The sequence below is a fragment of the Gymnodraco acuticeps genome, unplaced genomic scaffold (assembly GCF_902827175.1).
Source record: "Gymnodraco acuticeps unplaced genomic scaffold, fGymAcu1.1, whole genome shotgun sequence".
Classification (NCBI taxonomy): domain Eukaryota; kingdom Metazoa; phylum Chordata; class Actinopteri; order Perciformes; family Bathydraconidae; genus Gymnodraco; species Gymnodraco acuticeps.
In genome coordinates this window covers 2097309-2121359 of record NW_022992177.1, presented here as the reverse complement: position 1 = coordinate 2121359, position 24051 = coordinate 2097309, and the positions used below count along the sequence as shown (strand labels likewise).

General features: G+C 39.3%; 1 protein-coding gene across 1 annotated transcript in view; it reads right to left on the bottom strand.

The window, feature by feature from the left end:
- Positions 1-1395: 1395 nt before the first annotated feature.
- Positions 1396-24051, bottom strand: part of LOC117538991 (mucin-2-like) — a 27035-nt gene continuing 4379 nt past the window's right edge. Inside the window, 45 exon segments of the mRNA XM_034205006.1 lie at positions 1396-1751; positions 1879-2002; positions 2622-2661; positions 2759-2887; positions 3208-3306; positions 3435-3557; positions 3731-3771; positions 3860-3964; positions 4315-4492; positions 4585-4616; positions 4697-4797; positions 4989-5058; positions 5254-5429; positions 5539-5749; positions 5838-6021; positions 6199-6446; positions 6538-6712; positions 6803-6969; positions 7070-7833; positions 7835-13394; positions 13605-13733; positions 14029-14185; positions 14276-14515; positions 15183-15362; positions 15472-15582; positions 15877-16015; positions 16153-16304; positions 16891-16994; positions 17101-17153; positions 17859-18114; positions 18573-18699; positions 18787-18881; positions 19362-19526; positions 20078-20215; positions 20316-20385; positions 20473-20586; positions 20706-20844; positions 20937-21051; positions 21138-21263; positions 21625-21841; positions 22150-22277; positions 22372-22462; positions 22662-22776; positions 22869-23124; positions 23265-23290. Coding sequence (XP_034060897.1) covers positions 1541-1751; positions 1879-2002; positions 2622-2661; positions 2759-2887; positions 3208-3306; positions 3435-3557; positions 3731-3771; positions 3860-3964; positions 4315-4492; positions 4585-4616; positions 4697-4797; positions 4989-5058; positions 5254-5429; positions 5539-5749; positions 5838-6021; positions 6199-6446; positions 6538-6712; positions 6803-6969; positions 7070-7833; positions 7835-13394; positions 13605-13733; positions 14029-14185; positions 14276-14515; positions 15183-15362; positions 15472-15582; positions 15877-16015; positions 16153-16304; positions 16891-16994; positions 17101-17153; positions 17859-18114; positions 18573-18699; positions 18787-18881; positions 19362-19526; positions 20078-20215; positions 20316-20385; positions 20473-20586; positions 20706-20844; positions 20937-21051; positions 21138-21263; positions 21625-21841; positions 22150-22277; positions 22372-22462; positions 22662-22776; positions 22869-23124; positions 23265-23290 — 12181 coding nt within the window. The 3' untranslated portion in view covers positions 1396-1540.

Here is a 24051-nt window from a genome sequence, read left to right as displayed (position 1 = left end):
ATTCACATCACAAGTCACAGCAGCCACGATCTGACTGCACGGTAGAGTTGCCACGTCAATTCTGAAGAACTCTACCCCAGACCCATGTATTTAGCTAGTTCAGAGAGAATAATCAACATGCTGCATAACAAGATAGAATCATAACACCTCTATTAGCTGACGCCAACAGGCAGGAACAGGGAGACAGAACACTGAGAGCACAGCAGCCAAGGTTACGAGGTGCGTGTGCTCAGTCAGGACAGTTTGAACTGATAAACTGGGTCAAAGTTATGGGCCTTGGAAAATATTTCCCCAACAGCATCTACCTTTTCTAACAGCTGATGTAGCCCATCTCTGAGTTGTACAACAAGAAACTGAACTGACTACACACGTTTACAGATGTAAGTGTTTTGTTTTCAAACTCCTATTCCTATTAATTTACTATGGATCTAGAAATGTTTAATACAAACAACCTTTTTTTTTATTAATGAAAATATATATACTTTTAGTCCCACAAAAAAGAAAATTGCTCAGTTGATGGAGCTCAAAAAGCTGAATGCATTTCTTTTGCACAGTGTGTAAATGACAAAGACAGTACTACAAAGATTTTCCCATTGAAAGCAACATTTCTTTTCTGACATCCCTTACACTAAACATTGTGCATTATATTATATCAGGCTTTCAATGTAGAGCCATGGCTTCAATCAATGCTGTTGATGGACATCCCAAAACTCCGCTAGCATTTACTGTTCATAAAATAATTAAATGTTTGGGTTTTTCTCCTATAAAAAAAACAGCATTTAAAAGGTTTAAATTCTGAAGTTAAATTAATTTGATTATTTGAATAACATTTTGGAGCCATTTAATTATACGTTGTACTGTATTACCCCCTTTTGAGAGTTTTGTAATGTTCCCTCCTTCCTGCTTCAATAGAAGAATGGGCATTTAGAATGAAATGTTCAAATCATTTTTATTTGTTCGTTACATCAATATCAGATAGAGATGGTAGAACAAATATGATTAAAGATTACCTCAAGGTAGACAGTGTTCTTGCGTGTTGTAACAGTGCTTTCTTAATTGTCCATGCATACAGAGCTGTCATGCAAACAGAAAGCCTTACTCTGACACAAAGCAAACAGAAACGCTTGCCCTGATGCACAACAAACAGAAACTTGTCAAGACAGTGAACCTTAGCTGAACCTTTTAACCATTCAGGGTGAACTGGGGACTAGACAGAAAAAGGGTCTCTCTATATCTTCAATTCTTTTTCAGAGGTTCTCTGTCGATTCAGGCTCCTTCAGATTCTCTGTATGTGTTATTAACTAAAACTAAATACAGTCAGTATTCTTAGGTCTGTAGGTAATTGTTTGTAATTAATAAAAGCTTGACGCAAACAAGACAACAATGAGACATAAATCGAGTTGCATACTTTTATTAGAGTAAATGATAAATATTATCTCTACAAAGGCAATTGATTTAAAAGAAATAGAATGATTGTTAAGACAGTATGGGAAAAGAGACTTTTACAGTCTATCCATTAATGTGACGAGTGACGTTTCTTTCACACCAGTGTGGAGCTTCGCCTCCTGCGAGCAGGTAGTGCAGCCGCTGAAGTGCAATCTGTGTGTCCGCAGCCACACTCTTCCACATGGATGTACGTGTAGGGAACCACATCTCCATTCAAGCAGTGCAGGTCAATGGTGCGATTGCTGGAGCGGGTCTCCCTACAGCAGGAGCAAGAATGCTGCATAGCTGCTGCTGCTTTAGAGTACCTAAAGATAGCAAAGACAGGTTGATTAAAACCTACATAAACCATGTCTAAACTTTTTTAATAGTCCAAAACCTAATGGATTTGTCACTGTTTAGAGGAAAGATAAATATTAGTAATATCATCCTTACTTGGTGAAAGTGTTGCACGTTCCTTCACAATATGGTATTTCTACCTCATTGTATGACTGACAGCCCTTGTGCATAACAAATGTCTTTGTGGAAACAGTCTTGCAGCCCTTCTCCCTCTCCAAACCTTTTAGAAACAGACACACAATTATAACCATTTTCCTTAGAGGACCATAGAGTGAAATATGTTTTCAAACGTCATACTGTACCTGATCATTACCAGTATTTATTTATTTATTTTCAGAATGTTAACCCTTTAAATAACAGTTTACTTACATAATGCTCGTTACAGTATGTTTTATCAAATGTGTATCTGTACATCACATGCTATTAAGATCCGTATAAGAAATGCTAAGTCAATAACAAACAACATGATTGATGAATTTTAGTTTTTTGAACAAAAATCCAGGGACATTTTGTGAAGAAAACCAGAAAATTAATAAATGTATTTGATATGGCTTCATATGGTGTAAATAACGTTACAATTTCAGTTCTGAAGTCAGGGCTCTAGATTAAAGCCGTGATATAATAATGCATGGTTTTATGCTATAGGGGCTGTGGGATCACACATTCAGATTTTCCTTAAGGGTCTGACTGTAGGTTATATATATATATATATATATATATATATATATATATATATATATATATATAATTGTATGCAATATTGAACAACTTCTAATTCAAACATTTCATTTTGAAGGCATCTACTTTCTGTCCAAGACTAAAGAAAATGTCACACTCACAAATTTTACAACAGCCATCTGCTGAAGTCTGAACTGTGCCCTGCAGAGAAATAAATTGACATTATTTGTTTTAACATATGGTCTCAGAAAGACAGAAAATGTGGTGTCATCAGTTAAAATTGATAAATGATACTTACAGGTATGCAGTTGCTCTGTTGAAATGGTGGGCACACAATATGGGAATTGAACGTCGTTAAAGTATCACCAACCTCAACACAGGTGTAATGCTGACACTTATTCTCAGGTGGTGACCAGGTATCTCCTGGCTGAGAAGAGAGAAGGATGTACACACAAACACACACACACGCACGCACGCACGCACACGCACACACACACACACACACACACACACACACACACACACACACACACACACACACACACACACACACACACACACACACACACACACACACACACACACACACACACACACACACACACACACACACACACACACACACACACACACACACACACACACACACACACACGACAAAGCTGGATTACGGACAGATATAAAAAACAAGGTACTTTTTAAACATTATGATGTGAGGTAGTAGCCAGAAGAGATGATCCAATATACCTTCAAGAGCTGTTTAGTTTCGTTTAGACTGACAACACAGTGGGTCTGCACACATTTTCCACAGCACTCATCTGAATCAGGTACCAGATATTCATATCCCTAAGGGAAAGGATGAATTTAAGTTGCAGAAGTAGAGTCCAGTTCACTCTTACAGAAAACAAAGTGAGAAAAACTACATGTATAAAATGTATTGTGTGTATTTGTAAAATAGGTGTAATTTCACTTACCATGCCACAGTCTGTTTTACATTTCTGCAATTCACATGTTATCTTGAATAGTTTAGAATCTTGGTCCACCTCATTGGTACAGAGACAATCCTGGCATGGTGCTACAGGAACTAAAGAGCCAGGCTAGCAAATAAAGAAGACATTTATTCATACTTGTGTTTTAGCCATACAGAACATGTTCAGCAGAAATTATAATGTCAGAAGTTGTACAGTATATTAACAAATCATTATTTATATATAAATATACGTATATAGACTGTATGTACAATAATTACATATTTGCATTTCTTATTTACCTGGTATTCAGAGTTTTTGTGGACACATACTCTTTTTGGTTCTAGGAAAGAGTAAGACAAGTTAAATCGTATCACAATCATCTTTAGCTTTTATTTTACATTAAAACTATTACAAAATAATGATCTCACCACATATATGTTCTGGACAGCATTTCCCCTCAGGAACACTGACAACTGGAATATATCCTACAAGACAGTTCATGTTTGTAGGTGGGCAAGTGTTGCTGTGACATTCTGTGGAGAAGATAAAACGGTGAAAGAAAATAGTTAATAGCCATGAATATACTTATCAATATGTATCATTTTCCAAACTCTGGAGGACAAGTGTAAAGTGTAAAGTGTTAACTTCTTCGGATGTGTAATTAGCTAAAGCTTTGTTGTTTATTGATATCAGACAATGACACTACAGATTATTCAATTATTAATTAAATATTTCGTTTTGTTATTGCATTCATTTGTATAGTACTGTATCATGTCTGTATCATCTTTTGTTTCATTTGTATTTTCTTTGGTTTTACACGCTCGAAAAAGAATTTTTTTTTAAAATAAACTAAACAAACATGCATTGATGCTATATGACTTACCACAAACAAAGGCAGAACAGCAGGGGTCTGATGGATTAGTTGTGTTGACAAGGACAAACCCGGGACCCATGCAGCTTGTAACCGGTGCAGTTGGGCACTCTTTAGGCTTGCAAGAGACAGTCTTGGTGGACTCGTCACAGATGCAGCTTTGGCATTTGTACTCAAACCGCTCATTGAACTAGAAGAATAAAACAAAGTTATGAGTTAATTGTCTTTTGCAAGTAAATAACTTTGTTTGGGATTTCAAATTAAAATGAATACAAGACTCACCTCACGAGGATTTCCCTCAGGATCAAGACATCCTGTTGAAAAATGGTCACTTAATGATTAATACGATAGACTCTGCTCAACGAAAATATTTCAGAATATACAACACACTTACCGCACTTATCAACACATATGCCAGACTCCTTGTTAAATAGTTTCATTCCATCAGGACAAAAGCAGCCCTCAGTAGTGTAGTTCATTCTTGGTTCATTAGAACTATAATATTAAATCAAGATAGAACATTGAGTTTGCTCTATTTCTTTTGGATCTCTAAAACATAGTACATTTAATACACTGTATGTTGCAACTATGTTGTTCACAACCAAATAGCTATTGCTACCATCCATTATCATCTTCATCTCAGGAAATCTAATGTGCTGTAAAATTAACTTTTTTATTAAACTTACTTGTCTTCACAGGTTGGCTGTTCTGCAGGACCACATGGCTTGTAAACTTTGTTTGAAGGGCAGTCACTTTCTGTGAGTGAAAAAACATAATAAATACATAAATAAAAAGCATCAATAGCAGTGCATCGCAACACCCCTAGCAGTATAATAAAATGCACAACAGCCTGTTCAAATTGTGCTGGATGCAACAAAATTAAGAAGGCGCTTCCTTCCTTGGTTCCTCTGATCTCTGAATGTACAGTAAAAACAATGAGGAGTTGCCTACCACACAAAGTGGTGTAGTTTCTCCAGTACAGGCAAACCCCAGCCTGCGCACAGGCAGCAGCATAAGTCTGCAGACTTGTGCACTCCACTGCTGGGTTGGAAACATGACAGCTGTCAAAAACACAACCTTGGTAGAAATTGTCAGGAGAGACAACTGGATGGCACGCTTCAAAGACTCTGTGAAAGTAAAACACACACCAAAACCTCACAATGGTGTTTTAAATACAGTATGTGAAATGTATGCTGATGAATGTGAACTTTCCAATTTAGATTGGAAAACGTGTACCTGCTCTTAAGAAGGTGACATATGGAGTCTGGCTTGCAGGGAGTTACAATTGGTGGAGGTCCAGGTTTATTGGTGGGTGGTACAGATGGTATTTGGCAGTCAGGTTGTTCAATGTGTTTTGCAGGCCAAAAGTCGGCCATCACTGCACAATCTTCGACCAGCTGACCTCCAGGCAACTTGCAGTCATCAGCCTGGTTGTTATTGCATGTGCCTGATGGTAGAGTGGCAAAACACTTAATATTACAGTTTGCAAACAAATAAATGATTGTTATGTGCACTGAAGAGAAGTATGTTCTTACCACAATGCCCCTGTGTGTTGCTGCCAAAGTTACTATATGGAAGGGTGACACTAAAGCCAGTTATTCCAAATGTAATGACCACTTTAAGTCGAGGGATTTCCAGAACCAAGTTGATGCCAGTATCCAGGATCTTAACACCTTGTTGGGCATAAGGTAGTTTCAGACGTATCCCATTTTTATGTGCCTACAAGGAGAAAAAGGGAATCAACTATACAGTATCAAAATAAAAATAATCTATAAATTGTGACTAAGCATTCATCAATGCCATTGCACCTATTTTACAGTCATCTACGTAAGTATTTCTGGTTGGCCTTTAAGAACAAAAAAACAAATATGCATTTATCTATATATATTGTTTTACCTCCAGCTGCGCTGCTCCAAGAAGGTTATGATTAATGAGTGTGAAAACTTCGGATTGGAATGATATAATTATTGATCGCGGACAAGAAACATCTTCAGTGGGATCACAATAGACATTGTCAATATAAATGTTCAACTTATGTTTTGGGGAAATCTCTTCCATCAAAACGTAAGTACAGTTTCCTTGATAACTGTAGAATAATCCATCAAATGTGATGTAATGAGGATCTCCCCAGCCTTCACATACACCTGAAAAGAAATACAGTTCAAAAGTTGAAATCATTTTAAACAGAAAAGAAACCAGTTATTATATGAATCCTTTAACTACAGAATGGCTTACAGTCACAAACGTAAAGCTTGCAGCATTTGTATTCATCATCCACAAGAACTGGTTTCTTTCCATTGGCACAAGTGATCATCTCAAGGGGTGGACATTCATATGGAACGATTTCAATGGTGTTGTTCTCAATGCATTTAGCCATAGTGCAGTTACATAATAAGAACGTCTCATTTTGCTGATGGAAGGAGGAAAAATTATTGAAATCAGTATTGTGCAATAAATGCAAGTATAGATTTTAACGTGCAAGATACATTAAGATTCTTACTGCTACATCCCATTCAGGGCAGGTAGGTATAGAAGTCGTGGGTGTCGTTGTAGGCATGGTTGTGGTTGAGCAAAGTACAGGCTCCTTGTGAATCTCACAAATATCCGAACAAATCATTGTGAGACATATATTGGATCCGATGTGTTCGATGCCTGGTATGACCTCCCCTAAAATTGGGAATGAAGATAAGGAATTGATTAAACTGTGGAAACCCTTACAATAACCATTTGAGAACTCAAAGAAAGTATAGTTGTACTTTTTTCTTACCTGGCCTATAATGACTTCCATTAAATATACAGAAACATTCTGTAGTTGCAATGATAAGTTCTTGAGTTGGTGAAATTGCTGGCGTTGATGTTGATAAAGTGGGGCCAGTTTCAGGTATTGTCGTTGTGGTTGGTGTTTCAGCTTTAGTTGTAGGTTCAGATGGTGGGGTTGTGGATGCTGTGGTTGTAGTTGATGTTCCAGTTGTTGTAGTGGTAGGTTTAGTTGGTGGGGTTGTCAATTCTGTGGTTGTGGTTGGTGTTTCAGTTGTTGTAGTGGGTTTAGGGGGTGGGGTTGTAGATGCTGTGGTGGTGGTTGGTGTTGCAGTTGTTGTAGTGGGTTCAGTTGGTGGGGTTGTAGATCCTGTAGTTTTGGTTGGTGTTGTAGGTGTTGTAGTGGGTTCAGGGGGTGGGGTTGTAGATGCTGTGGTGGTGGTTGGTGTTGCAGTTGTTGTAGTGGGTTCAGGGGGTGGGGTTGTAGATGCTGTAGTTTTGGTTGGTGTTTCAATTGTTGTTGTTGTGGGTTTAGTTGGTGGGGTTGTCAATTCTGTGGTTGTGGTTGGTGTTGCAGTTGTTGTTGTAGTGGGTTTAGTTGGTGGGGTTGTAGATCCTGTAGTTTTGGTTGGTGTTGTAGGTGTTGTAGTTGGTTCAGTGGGTGGGGTTGTAGATTCTGTGGTTGTGGTTGGTGTTTCAGTTGTTGTAGTGGGTTTAGTTGGTGGGGTTGTAGATGCTGTGGTGGTGGTTGGTGTTGCAGTTGTTGTTGTAGTGGGTTCAGGGGGTGTGGGTTGTAGATGATGTGGTTGTGGTTGGTGTTTCAGGTGTTGTAGTGGGTTCAGGGGGTGGGGTTGTAGATGCTGTGGTGGTGGTTGGTGTTTCAGTTGTTGTGGGTTTAGTTGGTGGGGTTGTCAATTCTGTGGTTGTGGTTGGTGTTTCAGTTGTTGCAGTTGGTTCAGTGGGTGGGGTTGTAGATTCTGTGGTTGTGGTTGGTGTTTGAGTTGTTGTAGTGGGTTCAGGGGGTGGGGTTGTAGATTCTGTGGTGGTGGTTGGTGTTGCAGTTGTTGTAGTGGGTTCAGTTGGTGGGGTTGTAGATCCTGTAGTTTTGGTTGGTGTTGTAGGTGTTGTAGTGGGTTCAGGGGGTGGGGTTGTAGATGCTGTGGTGGTGGTTGGTGTTGCAGTTGTTGTAGTGGGTTCAGGGGGTGGGGTTGTAGATGCTGTAGTTTTGGTTGGTGTTTCAATTGTTGTTGTTGTGGGTTTAGTTGGTGGGGTTGTCAATTCTGTGGTTGTGGTTGGTGTTGCAGTTGTTGTTGTAGTGGGTTTAGTTGGTGGGGTTGTAGATCCTGTAGTTTTGGTTGGTGTTGTAGGTGTTGTAGTTGGTTCAGTGGGTGGGGTTGTAGATTCTGTGGTTGTGGTTGGTGTTTCAGTTGTTGTAGTGGGTTTAGTTGGTGGGGTTGTAGATGCTGTGGTGGTGGTTGGTGTTGCAGTTGTTGTTGTAGTGGGTTCAGGGGGTGTGGTTGTAGATGATGTGGTTGTGGTTGGTGTTTCAGGTGTTGTAGTGGGTTCAGGGGGTGGGGTTGTAGATGCTGTGGTGGTGGTTGGTGTTTCAGTTGTTGTGGGTTTAGTTGGTGGGGTTGTCAATTCTGTGGTTGTGGTTGGTGTTTCAGTTGTTGCAGTTGGTTCAGTGGGTGGGGTTGTAGATTCTGTGGTTGTGGTTGGTGTTTGAGTTGTTGTAGTGGGTTCAGGGGGTGGGGTTGTAGATTCTGTGGTTGTGGTTGGTGTTTCAGGTGTTGTAGTGGGTTCAGGGGGTGCGGTTGTAGATTCTGTGGTTGTGGTTGGTGTTTGAGTTGTTGTAGTGGGTTCAGGGGGTAGGGTTGTAGATTCTGTGGTTGTGGTTAGTGTTTCAGGTGTTGTAGTGGGTTCAGGGGATGCGGTTGTAGATGCTGTGGTGGTGGTTGGTGTTGCAGTTGTTGTAGTGGGTTCAGGGGGTGGGGATGTAGATTCTGTAGTTTTGGTTGGTGTTTCAGTTGTTGTTGTTGTTGTTGTTGTTGTTGTTGTGGGTTTAGTTGGTGGGGTTGTAGATGCTGTGGTGGTGGTTGGTGTTGCAGTTGTTGTAGTGGGTTCAGGGCGTGGGGTTGTCAATTCTGTAGTTTTGGTTGGTGTTTCAGATGTTGTTGTTGTGGGTTTAGTCGTTGGGGTTGTTAATTCTGTGGTTGTGGTTGGTGTTTCAGTTATTGTAGTGGGTTCAGTGGGTAGGGTTGTAGATGCTGTGGTTGTGGTTGGTGTTTCAACTGTAGAAGTGGGTTCAATAGGTGGGGTTGTCGATTCAGTGGTTGTAGTTGGTGTTGCAGTTGTTGTAGTGGGTTCAGTGGGTGGGGTTGTAGATGCTGTGTTTGGTGTTTCAGTTGTTGTAGTGGGTTCAATAGGTGGGTTTGTAGATCCTGTGGTTGGTGTAGCAGTTGTTGTAGTGGGTTCAGTGGGTGTTGTTGTAGATTCTGTAGTTGGTGCTTCAGTTGTTGTAGTGGGTTTAGTTGGTGTGGTTGTAGATGCTGTGGTGGTGGTTGGTGTTGCAGTTGTTGTAGTGGGTTCAGGGGGTGGGGTTGTAGATTCTGTAGTTTTCGTTGGTGTTTCAGTTGTTGTTTTTGTTGTGGGTTTAGTTGATGTGGTTGTCAATTCTGTGGTTGTGGTTGGTGTTTGAGTTATTGTAGTGGGTTTAGTTGATAGGGTTGTAGATTCTGTAGTTTTGGTTGGTGTTGCAGGTGTTGTAGTTGGTTCACTGGGTAGGGTTGTAGATGCTGTGGTTGTGGTTGGTGTTTTAACTGTAGAAGTGGGTTCAAAAGGTGGGGTGGTCGATTCAGTGGTTGTAGTTGGTGTTGCAGTTGTTGTAGTGGGTTCAGTGGGTGGGGTTGTAGATGCTATGTTTGTGGTTGGTGTTTGAGTTGTTGTAGTGGGTTCAATAGTTGGGGTTGTAGATGCTGTGGTTGGTTTTGCAGTTGTTTTAGTGGGTTCAGTGGGTGGTGTTGTAGATTCAGTGGTTGTAGTTGGTGTTGCACTTGTTGTAGTGGGTTCAGTGGGTGGTGTTGTAGATTGTGTGGTTGTAGTTGGTGTTGCATGTGTTGTAGTGGGTTCAGGGGGTGGGGTTGTAGATTCTGTAGTTTTTGTTGGTGTTTCAGTTGTTGTTGTTGTTGTGGGTTTAGTTGGTGTGGTTGTCAATTCTGTGGTTGTGGTTGGTGTTTCAGTTGTTGTAGTGGGTTTAGTTGATGGGGTTGTCGATGCTGTGCTAGTGGTTGGTGTTGCAGTTGTTGTAGTGGGTTCAGTGGGTGTGGTTGTAGATTCTGTGGTGGTGGTTGGTGTTTGAGTTATTGTAGTTGGTTCAGTGGGTGGGGTTGTAGATTCCGTGGTTGTTGTGGGTGCTACAGTTGTTGTAGTGGGTTCAGTGGGTGGGGTTGTAGATTCTGTGGTGGTGGTTGGTGTTTCAGTTGTTGTAGTAGGTTCAGTGGGTGGGGTTGTAGATTCTGTGGTTGTTGGGGGTACTACAGTTGTTGTAGTGGGTTCAGTGGGTCGGGTTGTAGATTCTGTGGTTGTTGTGGGTGCTACAGTTGTTGTTGTTGTTGTTGTTGTTGTTGTTGTTGTTGTTGTTGTTGTTTCAGTTGTTGTAGTGGGCTCACATGTATCTACTTCACAACATACTCTGATCTTATAGTTGAAACATTTCCGTGGAGGTCTAAATTGGTCCTCCTTTCTACATATTAAACCGACTCCTAGATCACAAGAAACCTTTTGGCCAGTTTGAGTTACAAAGTCATTGAAGTCCATTTCAGGATGATTTGTTGTTCTACAATCAATTTCTGTGGGAGTTTCACACATTTGTATACCACTATTTGTGATGTTCTCATATGTTTCCCAGTCACTTCCGTCCTCTAATGGGTTATGCACATCGTACCACTCTGACCACTCACATGTTTTAATACAAGGTGTAGTGGATTCATTTGGTGGGGTTATATATGTTGTGGTAGTGGCTGGTGGTTCATTTGTTGTTGTAGTGGGTTCAGTTGGTGGGGTTGTAGATGCTGTGGTTGTTGTTGGTGCTACAGTTGTTGCAGTGGGTTCAGTGGGTGGGGTTGTAGATTCTGTGGTTGTTGTGGGTACTACAGTTGTTGTTGTAGTGGGTTCAGTGGGTGGGGTTGTTGATTCTGTGGTTGTTGTGGGTGCTACAGTTGTTGCAGTGGGTTCAGTGGGTGGGGTGGTTGATTCTGTGGTTGTTGTGGGTGCTACAGTTGTTGTTGTAGTGGGTTCAGTGGGTGGGGTTGTAGATATTGTGGTTGTTGTGGGTGCTACAATTGTTGTAGTGGGTTCAGTGGGTGGGGTTGTTGATTCTGTGGTTGTTGTGGGTGCTAAAGTTGTTGTAGTGGGTTCAGTGGGTGGTGTTGTAGATTGTGTGGTTGTAGTTGGTGTTGCATGTGTTGTAGTGGGTTCAGGGGGTGGGGTTGTAGATTCTGTAGTTTTTGTTGGTGTTTCAGTTGTTGTTGTTGTTGTGGGTTTAGTTGGTGTGGTTGTCAATTCTGTGGTTGTGGTTGGTGTTTCAGTTGTTGTAGTGGGTTTAGTTGATGGGGTTGTCGATTCAGTGGTTGTAGTTGGTGTTCCAGTTGTTGTAGTGGGTTCAGTGGGTGGGGTTGTAGATGCTGTGGTTGTTGTGGGTGCTACAGTTGTTGTAGTGGGTTCAATAGGTGGGGTTGTCGATGCAGTGGTTGTAGTTGGTGTTGCAGTTGTTGTAGTAGGTTCAGTGGGTGGGGTTGTAGATGCTGTGCTAGTGGTTGGTGTTGCAGTTGTTGTAGTGGGTTCAGTAGGTGTGGTTGTAGATTCTGTGGTGGTGGTTGGTGTTTGAGTTATTGTAGTTGGTTCAGTGGGTGGGGTTGTAGATTCCGTGGTTGTTGTGGGTGCTACAGTTGTTGTAGTGGGTTCAGTGGGTGGGGTTGTAGATTCTGTGGTGGTGGTTGGTGTTTCAGTTGTTGTAGTAGGTTCAGTGGGTGGGGTTGTAGATTCTGTGGTTGTTGGGGGTACTACAGTTGTTGTAGTGGGTTCAGTGGGTGGGGTTGTAGATTCTGTGGTTGTTGTGGGTGCTACAGTTGTTGTTGTTGTTGTTTCAGTTGTTGTAGTGGGCTCACATGTATCTACTTCACAACATACTCTGATCTTATAGTTGAAACATTTCCGTGGAGGTCTAAATTGGTCCTCCTTTCTACATATTAAACCGACTCCTAGATCACAAGAAACCTTTTGGCCAGTTTGAGTTACAAAGTCATTGAAGTCCATTTCAGGATGATTTGTTGCTCTACAATCAATTTCTGTGGGAGTTTCACACATTTGTATACCACTATTTGTGATGTTCTCATATGTTTCCCAGTCACTTCCGTCCTCTAATGGGTTATGCACATCGTACCACTCTGACCACTCACATGTTTTAATACAAGGTGTAGTGGATTCATTTGGTGGGGTTATATATGTTGTGGTAGTGGCTGGTGGTTCATTTGTTGTTGTAGTGGGTTCAGTTGGTGGGGTTGTAGATGCTGTGGTTGTTGTTGGTGCTACAGTTGTTGCAGTGGGTTCAGTGGGTGGGGTTGTAGATTCTGTGGTTGTTGTGGGTACTACAGTTGTTGTTGTAGTGGGTTCAGTGGGTGGGGTTGTTGATTCTGTGGTTGTTGTGGGTGCTACAGTTGTTGCAGTGGGTTCAGTGGGTGGGGTGGTTGATTCTGTGGTTGTTGTGGGTGCTACAGTTGTTGTTGTAGTGGGTTCAGTGGGTGGGGTTGTAGATATTGTGGTTGTTGTGGGTGCTACAGTTGTTGTAGTGGGTTCAGTGGGTGGGGTTGTTGATTCTGTGGTTGTTGTGGGTGCTAAAGTTGTTGTAGTGGGTTCAGTGGGTGGGGTTGTAGATGCTGTGGTTGTGGTTGGTGTTGCAGTTGTTGTAGTGGGTTCAGTGGGTGGGGTTGTAGATTCTGTGGTGGTGGTTGGTGTTTGAGTTATTGTTGTAGATGCTGTGGTGGTGGTTGTATATACTGTGGTTGTTGTCGGAGGTTCGGTTGGTGTTGTAACAGGTATGGTGGTGGCAATTGTTGTTGTTGGGACAGTTGTAGATATGCAAGTTTCATTTTCAAATATCACTGTCGCATTCCTGCATATTGCATAGTAGCACATTCCCATATTGTCAGTGGCATTGAAAATAACTTCCTCTTCCTCGTATCTAGTATTGTTGTAATAGCAATCAGGACATTCCTCCACACACAACCCAGTGTCTTCATCAAATATCGGCGTATCTTCTGGGCATACAGGGTAGCAGCCTGTACACAACACAACATTAAATGTAATACATTGTTTGTGTAATTGATAATTATTGTTTTTGAAATATTTATTTATTCTACTTGAAACTGAAGATTGCTTGGTTGTCTCTGAATCTCTTTTCACACATAAAATAAGCCAAATTGGATCATTTCTACATTTCAGATTTTAACCATCACATAAAGCTGAGAAAGTGTGAGTTAACCTCTTACCTTCTAGGTTGGGTAAAGGTTTGCTGCAATTTTCTTCTGGATTCATACAGGTCTTGTAGCAAGGTTTGTGGCAAGGATTGTAGTGCCACTTGCATTCACCTGGGTTGTTGTAGTAATCACAAAAAACAGCTAGGAAGAAACGATTAAAAAAAGGTTATGTTTTAAACAAAGTAGTTGCTGATGTAGGCTATCTCTTAGTGAAAAAGACCTTAAACATAAAGTCAACCTGATACGAATCCTCACATTATATTTACTTTAGGCCTAAAGATTGAAAGAAGTTTAAGGTAACTTGGGAAGTTATTAGGCATCATGTATATAAATCATTGCATCGGGTCCCATAACAGCTTCTTAGCACCAGAAAAGCTGTGAAACCTGAGTTTATTCTTAGGGTTCGAAGGCATATTTCACATTGTTGTATACTTACGACAGATTTCTGGAGTTCTCCATGCAACACATACAGAAGCCTCATTACACGCTTGAGCATAAGCTGCGACTGCTGAGCAGAAACATTCACAGTCTCCTCCAGAGTCGCAGGCACATGAGTCTTTCACACAGTTTTCATAATATGGAAGGGGAGCAACCTGTTAAGTCGTAAAACAAATGAGTTACATTTGTTCAACCATCACATTTAAAAAAAACAAAAACATAAATGATTAACAAGATGTCTGCACCTTATTGTGGCAATGTTTGAACGTATTCCCAGTTATAATGCTGCACATCATTTTTGCCCAGTGATGTCGATTAGGTTTTGCGCCACAAGGGTCAGCATTCGTATCCACATCTGGGCAATTGCTTGACACTTTCCAGCTGTTTGCGAATTCTACAGGATTGCTTACTACCAGATGACCCTGGGTGGTGAAGTCGTTCTGTCCATCTCCATCAAAATCTCCACACAGACCACACACCTCTCCCTGAAAAAGCCATACAAAAGGAGTTAGTGATTTATTTCACATTTTATTCCATAACAAACCCTTTGGGGACAGACATTTTCCAGGCTTTAATATACTTCCATTATTTCCACAACCTATTTACTAAATATGTTTAGTATATTATTGTATTATTATATTAATATTGTTATAATTGTAAAAAAAAAGATTTCAGAAAGTTAATATGGTGTAAACCGCTTATAGTGATCGAGGTTACAGTGATCAACTGCTTATATAGAACAGATAAATGACACTTTGGCACAGGATTTGTGTATAGTAATCAAGTCAACCACTAACTTTTCATTTTGAGCTTTTCATACATTACAACATGTTACATTTATAAAAATACATTTTAGAGTTTTTGTAAACAACACAACACAGTTACATGTAAAGCCATAATATAATTTGAACTACAGTGAACAGATGTTATATACAGTAGGTACTGTATTGCATTTAGGTGCATTTTTATTTAAACAGTCCAGTAAATAAATGTCTACAATAATTTTGAAAAGCATTTGAAATAGATGTACTGTATTTTGTCAAAGTGGTGTGAAGAAAAAGCAGACAGCTAGACTACAGATTTAAAAAATGTTTTACATCATATCAAAACTTGAATATTTAAGTCATCATATGAACAATTTCCGAGACTTACACTGTGCATTGGTTCCAGGATAATGCGAACAGTTGTTTTTCCATCCCACATCACCGACAGACCAATGGCTGATTCTATCACCACAAACAAGCCAACCCTTCGTATTCTGTACTGAATCTCAGCACCCTGGCCCAGGTTCAACTCTTCATATTTACCCTTCGATAATTTAATTTCCATTCGCTGTAATGTTAAGGAGATTCTTGTTAGTTTTACAAAATAAATATTTTGTTGGATTGAGTCCAATATTTCAGGCTCAGAGAGAATATCAGGTGTTGGTAAGATGTCTTACCCCCAGATAGATTCTGACAGTTTTGGAGCATGTGGTGCCTGTAGTTCCACAAGGTTCATTTTCTGTGATGACCCCAAAGCTGTCCTGCACTGTTTTATTGCCACATTTGTTCTTAAAAGAGAAAGATGTATTGATTCATTAAATTGTTTTCCTTTATATTAGACATATACAAATGGTCAAATTAAACCTTGGCTTGGACTCAAATTTTCCACAGTGGTTAGTACAACACAAACACATTAATTAATTATCAGTAGAGTAGGATTATATAATTCATATTTCACTCATATTTCATGTTTTTAAGTAAATTAAATGTAGATATCATCCCAAAAAGTATATCAAGTTTAGTCTTCAAGATTAGAAAAAAGTTAGACGTTTATACATGACTGACTTTCAACATTTGTTTACCTTCACAGCAACATAGGCACAATCTCCATTAAACCCATATGTCTGCTGATCAAATGTATTGTAGTGGCCACTCCCATAAATAGTGCAAGTTTGTGGGCATTTTTTCTCGCTGCACACCCAGCTTCCACTTTTGCAGGTACTATATCAGAAATGGTAAGATATAATACAATGTTTTAAAATACCACAATGATGTAAATGTTAATAATAATAATGTAATATATAAATATGATAATGTTTATGCTATAGTATACTTCTGATTTAAAAACGAGGTCATACCAGGTGTTGCACTGCTCGGGGATTTCTGATCCAGGGGCATAGATATGGCCATCGTGCTTACATGTGCACTGATTTCTTTGCACACAGGAATCTTTGCCATCATCGAGAAGGCCAGCTGGACACCGACAGCCAGATTCACACTCAGTGGAGTCCTGAGAAGAAAGAAGGATGACATAGATAGTAAAGGAGTAAAATGAATAATACTTGTTGGGAAAATACTGAATGTACTCTTCTAATATCAGAGTAGCACATGTTAACAAAGGCCCTGCGTAGCTGTGTACGTAACCAGATGTATGATTACCTAGAAGAGCGTCAGGACACACTGTTTAACATGATGATTCAGCCTCTATGGAGATGGACATATGACTGTCATGTTTATTGCTTACGCAGGCCTTAGCTAATCTGAAGTAAACATTGAATACTGCTTTGAACCGGTATTCTAACACTCTCTTGTATATAAGCATGTCAAGGACACTATTCAGGGTACTATTTGTACTATGCAGCTTTGTATATGATGACTACTTCCATTCTTGCAAGGATAATAAATACATGTATCCTGATATTGAAGATCAAGCCGGTGACGAGTGATATTTTCTAACAATATAGTTCAAGACTCTAGAAACTCTGTGGAACTAGTGAAACCCAACAGATTGTTTAACATCTTGAATGTAACAAAGCATTCATCATAAAATTAAGGAAATATACAATAGACTGAGATGTTTTAGACTGAGAGCTTACGCAATCATCGCTGTCCAGATTCAGACACGTTGGAGCACAGTGCAGGCCCAGGTCCCCTGAGCCAGCAGCAGAGCAGTTGAAGAATTGTTTTGGAGAAGGGCATGCTGTAACAGAAAAAGATTCAACATACCAGTATCAACAACACAAGAAACAGAATCGATCAAATACTTGTCTTGTGGTAAAAAAATAATAATTAAATATATAACGTACTTGATGAGCGGGCTCTCCAAGAATGGCAATGAAGCATTCCATTGTTACATACACTAGAAAAGACACCAAGGATATGAAATTAAATACAACACAAAGGTACCTGAAAAGTAACAATGTATTAAATTCACTGGTGGAAAGTATATTTATATAAGGACTCTACCTAAGTACAGTTTTGATGTTCTTGTGCTGTATTTCAATGTTCAGCTACTTTATACTTCTATTCCACTTTACTTCAGAGGTTAATATTATAATTATCTCACCTACATTAATTTGTAACCTTTAGTTACAAGTTAGTCAAGTTAGCACAAACGCTATCAGCGGAAACACACATATTTATAAACCAACAATTATTATACAAACATATCAAATATATTATTCTAAAATGGGTAATTCTGCCAAATAAGTACTTTTAAGTTTTGTACTTTAAGTATGTTTTGATGCTAATACATGTTCACTTCACTCAGTTTTTGTTCAACCTCTGGTGGGTTAATACTGCAGGCATTACAAGTGTTGTAAGGTTTGTATCTTATGTATCACTTGTATATAGACTCTTATGGCACTAATCTATTCTATTTTATTGTATTTAATTGCACTATTTTAACCGTTTTATTGTTTTGCACTGTTGGAGGAGCCTGGGACCTAAGATTTTCATCGACATAACTACACTGTAGCTATGTACGAATGACAATAAAAGCCTTGAATCTTGAATCTAGGACAGTTCAAATCCAATGTAACCAAATGGCATGCAGCTGACTCACCAGTGCTCATCTTTGATGCTGATGGACTTTCCTGACTTGATGTAGACTTCGTTATGGTAGCAGGGACATTTTGCCTTGGGGATACAGATGCCGTTTTCATTGAGGTAGAGACCGTCAGGGCAGGAGCAGCCGTCCACAGGCAGGAAGTCAGAAATGCAATTCTGCTGCACGGAGCCGAGGGATCTGCAGGTCAGCTGGCATCTCTGATGCTGGTAAGAGAAGATCTGAGACTCTGGGCAGTTCCTGGAGTATTTATCTGTTTTATGCACAGGATGAGAGGATTACTGTTACTGATAAGACTTTATTACCATCATTATAATAGTCAATAGTAATTATACTGTTAACAAATAATGAATGATTATCTTGTTTCTTAATCATTGGAGATGCATCAAAGTATTTGTTAACCATTTACCAGAATATTATATTAAGTAATTAGTTATAAAAGTTTTACAAAATATTTCAAAAGAAGTAACAACAAATGTTGCTCATCATTAACAAATGCATCATATAGTAGAATACAATATTATGCAACTATTAACTGTTAAAACATAAATGATAGATTACCTTGTAATTAGTTAACATAATCATTGTGTCATCACATAATGTCATTGTTTAATCAGTTTCACAGTTTAATTAACAATCAATTTAATATTATTAGTGATTTTGATTGTTACTAAGTGCTACCTAGTTACTTTATAGTTTTTAAATCCTTACCGCACACTTTCTCTCTCCAGTCTTCCAGGAACACTCCCTTAGATGCACAAGCCCGAGCGTAGGAGGAGAAGACGGCACACAGACAGTCCTCACTCTTCTCACAGTTGCAGCTAGCATAAGTACATCTCTGGAGAAGACAGAAAGCACTTTTAGAGTATTACATCCCCATCAAAGTGTAATTGAATGAAAGACAAACAGAAAGGTTTTGCAGTACCTTGTAGTACAGCTCAGGATCCACCACTGAACGGCACTGAGCGAAGCTGCTGTCTGGACTCAGCAGCAAGGCGCACCAGTGTTTGGCGTACCACTCTGCAGAAACAATAGCCTTTTATTTTCAAAATTCTATTTTCCTTAAAGAGACAGCTCATCCCAAAATCAAATGGCACTCGTCATGTGGTGCTTATAGCGGCAAGAAAATATATTTAAAAAAACCTGCCAAACGTATCACTGTGCAGAAGTAAGCGTGCGTCTACTCACGACTGAGACGCTAAGAAAGTTAGCTAGAAAGATAATATTTCCTATAAAAGACAGTCTGTGGATTATCTTGGGTAATAGAGAACATTTTTGGACAGAGACATTCGATTTATAAATGTTTTTGGAAATTGGAATTTTAGAAGCAATTTAATAATAATATATTTTTTAATGATTGTATAATTGTATTTTTACTGAGAAAGTAATGGTTTGAAATGCCATACATTCCATATTTCAACATGTTACAACACTCTTCCAAATACAAATGCCCCAATTATTTTGTTTTCAAACAATAAAATATCAAGCAGTGCTTTTTACCATTTTCCACACTGAGGGAACAAGGGTCTTCAAGTCTCTCCTCTCTGTCTGGACACATGTAGTTAGCCTTCCACGAGTTACTGAAGGTGGGAGCTGTTCCCTCCACGATCCCCTGAGGAGTCTTCATGTCATCAGACAGGACCATGTTGAAGTTCCCGCATAAACCTGTAGACAATGAATATTTTATTAGCACTTATACTCAAGTGCAAACAATTGGCTAAAACCAAAAATAGTTACAAGGAAAGTATAAATTACTGTAATGAGAGTATAATGTATATTATTAGGAATGTGGGTAATCTATTTGAATTACGACTAATTTACGTAAGAAAATACATTGTGACTTGAGGGTTACTAGTGTGGGGTTCAATTTGAGGTTTCAGTTTTTTTTGTTTAGAGAGAGAAGAATAGTGAATTTAAAGACAAATCTAACTCACCACTTATTACATTAACTGATGTATTTATTTTATGTATATTGTTTAGTTCTTTAGGAGGGATTCAGGGGTGGTGGAAAGACAATCAGCCTATAAATATGTTCTTGTGTTGTCACTGTAATGAATAATACATATTTAATCAAGTGTATTACAAAACATCATCATGTTTGTCCACCTGTCAAGCACTACCTGTCCAACAAGTATTGCAGGTTTTTCATTTATTCATTATTCTAAATGTACAGTATTCTGACATCACTCTGATATCAAGTTAAATATACAACTTACCACGTGTCTTTGCTCTGTAGCTTTGGTCAAGGCTGACATAGACTTGCATGACGGGCACATGCTGGATCTGAATTTGCAACCCGAAACTTGTCTGGAGCATGATGTGGAAGGATGAGGCGTGGAATATGTTGATGTCACCTGGATAAAGATAAGTACAACATAAGTTAGATTGTTTTTGCTGATGTCCTTGCACACATTTCAATTACAATAACCTTTATACTAAGGGTTTCTGACTCACCTGAGTGGTATGGCAAACTGACTGTCTGCATGTTCTGCTTCACTGTGCCATCGGAGGTGAACATTAATACCTGGATATAAACAGAGTTGATCATTGCAGGTATAGGTTTGAATCTATGAATGAGTAAGGTCTTCTTTCCTGAGAGACTTTAACTCACATTGTTTCTGTCATTGTTCAGCACGATTTTAAGACTCTTGAGGCAAGTGTCAAACTCTTGATTTGCACATGGCACCAACTGAACCAGGATGGTAAACTTTGGACTTGCTTTATCCTGAAATATAAATAGTGACAACAAAATATTAATTTACAAATGGTATTATTGAAATCAGCTCATTATGCATTTTATTTTGTAATTGTACAAAGCTATGGCTAATTCACCTTGCTTTCCACTTTGGCTAGGGTGTAGTAGCAGTCCCCATGGAAGGTATATGTTTTCCCGTCAAAGGTGGTCACATGTGAGCCCTCCTCTACTGCACAGGTAGCAGGAGTCTGAAGGCTCTTACAGGCCCATTTACCCTCAACACATGTACTGAAACAACCCAAAACATTGAACTTAACAATAAAAAACAAGATTAAGCTAGGCAAGATGAAATATTATGTTGATGAAATATTCAAACTTACCATTCCTCTCTGTCCTGTCGGTAAACCTCACCAGAGTTGTAGATTTTGTTGTGTTTGCACTGACACTTAGATTGAACAATACACCCTCTCATGGAAATATCATCAAACACAGTTCCTGAAGAAGACACACATAACATTAACTTGTTATCGACTAGGACTAGGGTATATATAAGGGTAATAAAACATGTGAATGGCACTAACCAGGGGGACAGAAGCAGCCGTCGATCTTGTGATCCTCACACAGAGAGCTTGTGTCGAGAAGTGTGCATGTATCCATGCAAGGGGAGCCACTCTCTTCATACACCATGTTGAATGGGCACTGTTTGGCTGTGAGGAAAGGACATGATTTAAATAAACTGATGTAAGTAATAGGGCATCAAGGGTGATATATTTAATTATTTGATGCTTTGGATGCATGAGATAAAAATCCCCTATAAACAGAAACACAGTACCTTTTCAAAATAACCCTGCTAGCTGTCAGTAGTGGAGTAAAAATTACAATATTTGCATCCAAAATACAGTTGGGTAGAAGTATAAAGTACCATCAAATGAAAATAATCAAGTAGTACCTCAAATGTGTACTTAAGTGTAGTACTTGAGTAAATGTACTTAGTTACTTTCCATCACTGCATATGAAAAATAAAGATAATACAAAAACTGAAAAGCAAAAGCGATCTTAAAACCTTACCACATAACTGCGGAGTCCTCCAGTTGGGAGGCGTTCCCCCTGCATGGGAACACTGTCTGGAGAACTCAGAGAGTGTGCTGCAGACACAGAAGTCATTTGGACTGTTGGAGCAGCCACACATGTCCTGCACACAGGTCAGGATGTACGGCTCAGGGTCGATCAGTGTGGTGCAGGAGCTCCAAGGCTCTGAACGCAGCATCTGGGCACAGGTGGTTTGCTAAACGGGAGGAAGAGACAAAGTTAGCAAATACGACCTGAGTACAGTGTGGGGAAATAACTGACTCCATTTAACAAGAACTGTACATAGTATACATTTGAGACTGTTGTATTTAAATATTCTGCTACATTGTACTTCCACTCCACGGGATTCAGAGAGAAATATTATACTTTCTACTTAACTTTATTCATTTGACCAGTTTAGTCACCTTGCAGATTATTTACAGATAAGATATTACCAACATAATGTATCATAGTACAAGATGTGAGCACTTTATATCACCAGATATCACTATTGCTAACACTCACAAACTCCTTGCATGAATCCAGCACAGCCTCCCGAGATTCATTCTCCTCTTCATCCGGATCCTCACAAACTTCATTTGGACGGTGGACTTTCTGTTTGTTGCCGAACTCAATAGGGCTGATTTTGCGACCTGCACATGATTGTTGTTATAATACCAAATGTCAAAGATACGGTTGATGATTATGGAAATGTGTTAATGCATAAAATAAATAAGCATAATATACCATTATGAATGAACTCATCGTGGACAGGAACCCCATTGAAGTCTCCACAAAGACCACAAGTACGGTTTGCATAATCAGTATCCAGTTCCACCTGCAGCATAGCAAGAGGTTATGACACGTTTGGCTTTTTCACAATTTCAAAAAAGGCAAAACAACAGTTAATTGTAATTGCCTCAAAAAATCATAAAGAATTCCTAACCAAATTCATGTATATTACAATTTAAAGTTGCATTATTGTGTGCCGAATAGTTAAATGGTTTAACAGTCAAACATTTTTCTTAAGTTTTTACCATGACTGCATCGTCCCCGTTCCACATGACAGTGATGCCGACTTTAGATTGGAGCTTGATGTTACCAGCATTTTTTTCCACTTGTACTCCTGCATTGAAGTGTGGCAATTTGACACTGGAAAATGAAGATGTTTTTCTTATTACAATGAACTTGTACATAAAAGAGTGGTACAGTTTATTTCCAAGGCTGTTGGATGTTCTACTCACGGGATGTCATTCACAGTGACCATGTCCTTGCTGAGGTAGAACAAAAGGTCATTGATGGTGACCACCACATGACTGACTGTAGGGTTTCCATCTTTGACCATCCTCCTCATGTGCACGGAGAACTCCTGGTAGGACTCATGGCAGTCGGAGGCCAGGTTGTACTCACACGTGCCAGGGAACTGAAACACATCTCCGTCAAACGTCTTGAAGTGCTCCCGGCCCCATGTGCTGCAGATGCTGCTCACATGGTTGCGAACTGAGGAAAATGTTTGAGTGTAGAAAACAGTTCAAGTTACTAAAGGTGGAAAGACTGACTTAAGAGATGATATATGCTTTACAATACTCAGAACAAAAAAGCAGAATAGTCCCTCCACACAGCATCCTTAACAATCTTACCCAGTCTGGCTTGCACGTTGATGACACTTGCAACAGACAAAGCAAGGAAACACAACCACACACTTCTCCCCCTCATCATTGCCATTGGCTTTTGGTCACCGGAGCAGATAATAGTTGGACTGCACTTGACTGGCTTTTATAGTGGACGCCTTTTGTCCAAAGTTTTATTGCCAAGACATGGGAAACATATGCTGAATGGACGACTGACGCATTTCACAAGTCCAATATAATCATTCCTACATCCTCCTTATTGCTTGATTGAACAAATATGCACATTGATTAACAATTCATAGAAGAAATGGGCTGCAATAAAAGGGTTTTGTTGACAGTGTGCTCGTTAAATGATATCAAACTAATTCTCTTAAAAATACGCTCTCTTATTTTTGGATTAAATCGGTAATACATCAGTAACACAGAGTTTGGACACATTTGACTAGAAATCTGCTTTTTTCTGCTTTTTAATCAAGTGATGAGAACTTATTAGGTATCATATCTTGGTATGAGAATGGTGTTATGGTATGATTATTATTTTATTATCGGATTAAGATCCAACCTCGTCACAACCAGTGACTGCCGGTATATGCTTGAGCAAACAAAGCAGTTTGTAGTAGGCAAGGCAAGTTTATTTATATAGCACTTTTCAACACAAGGCAATTCAAGGTGCTTTACAAAAATGAAAGACATTCAGACAAAGGCATTTAAAAACAGTCATTAAAAAGAAAAGATAATAAAGGAACATTAAAAGAAAAAATACATGAATATGTATAAACATGAATAAAAAGTACAT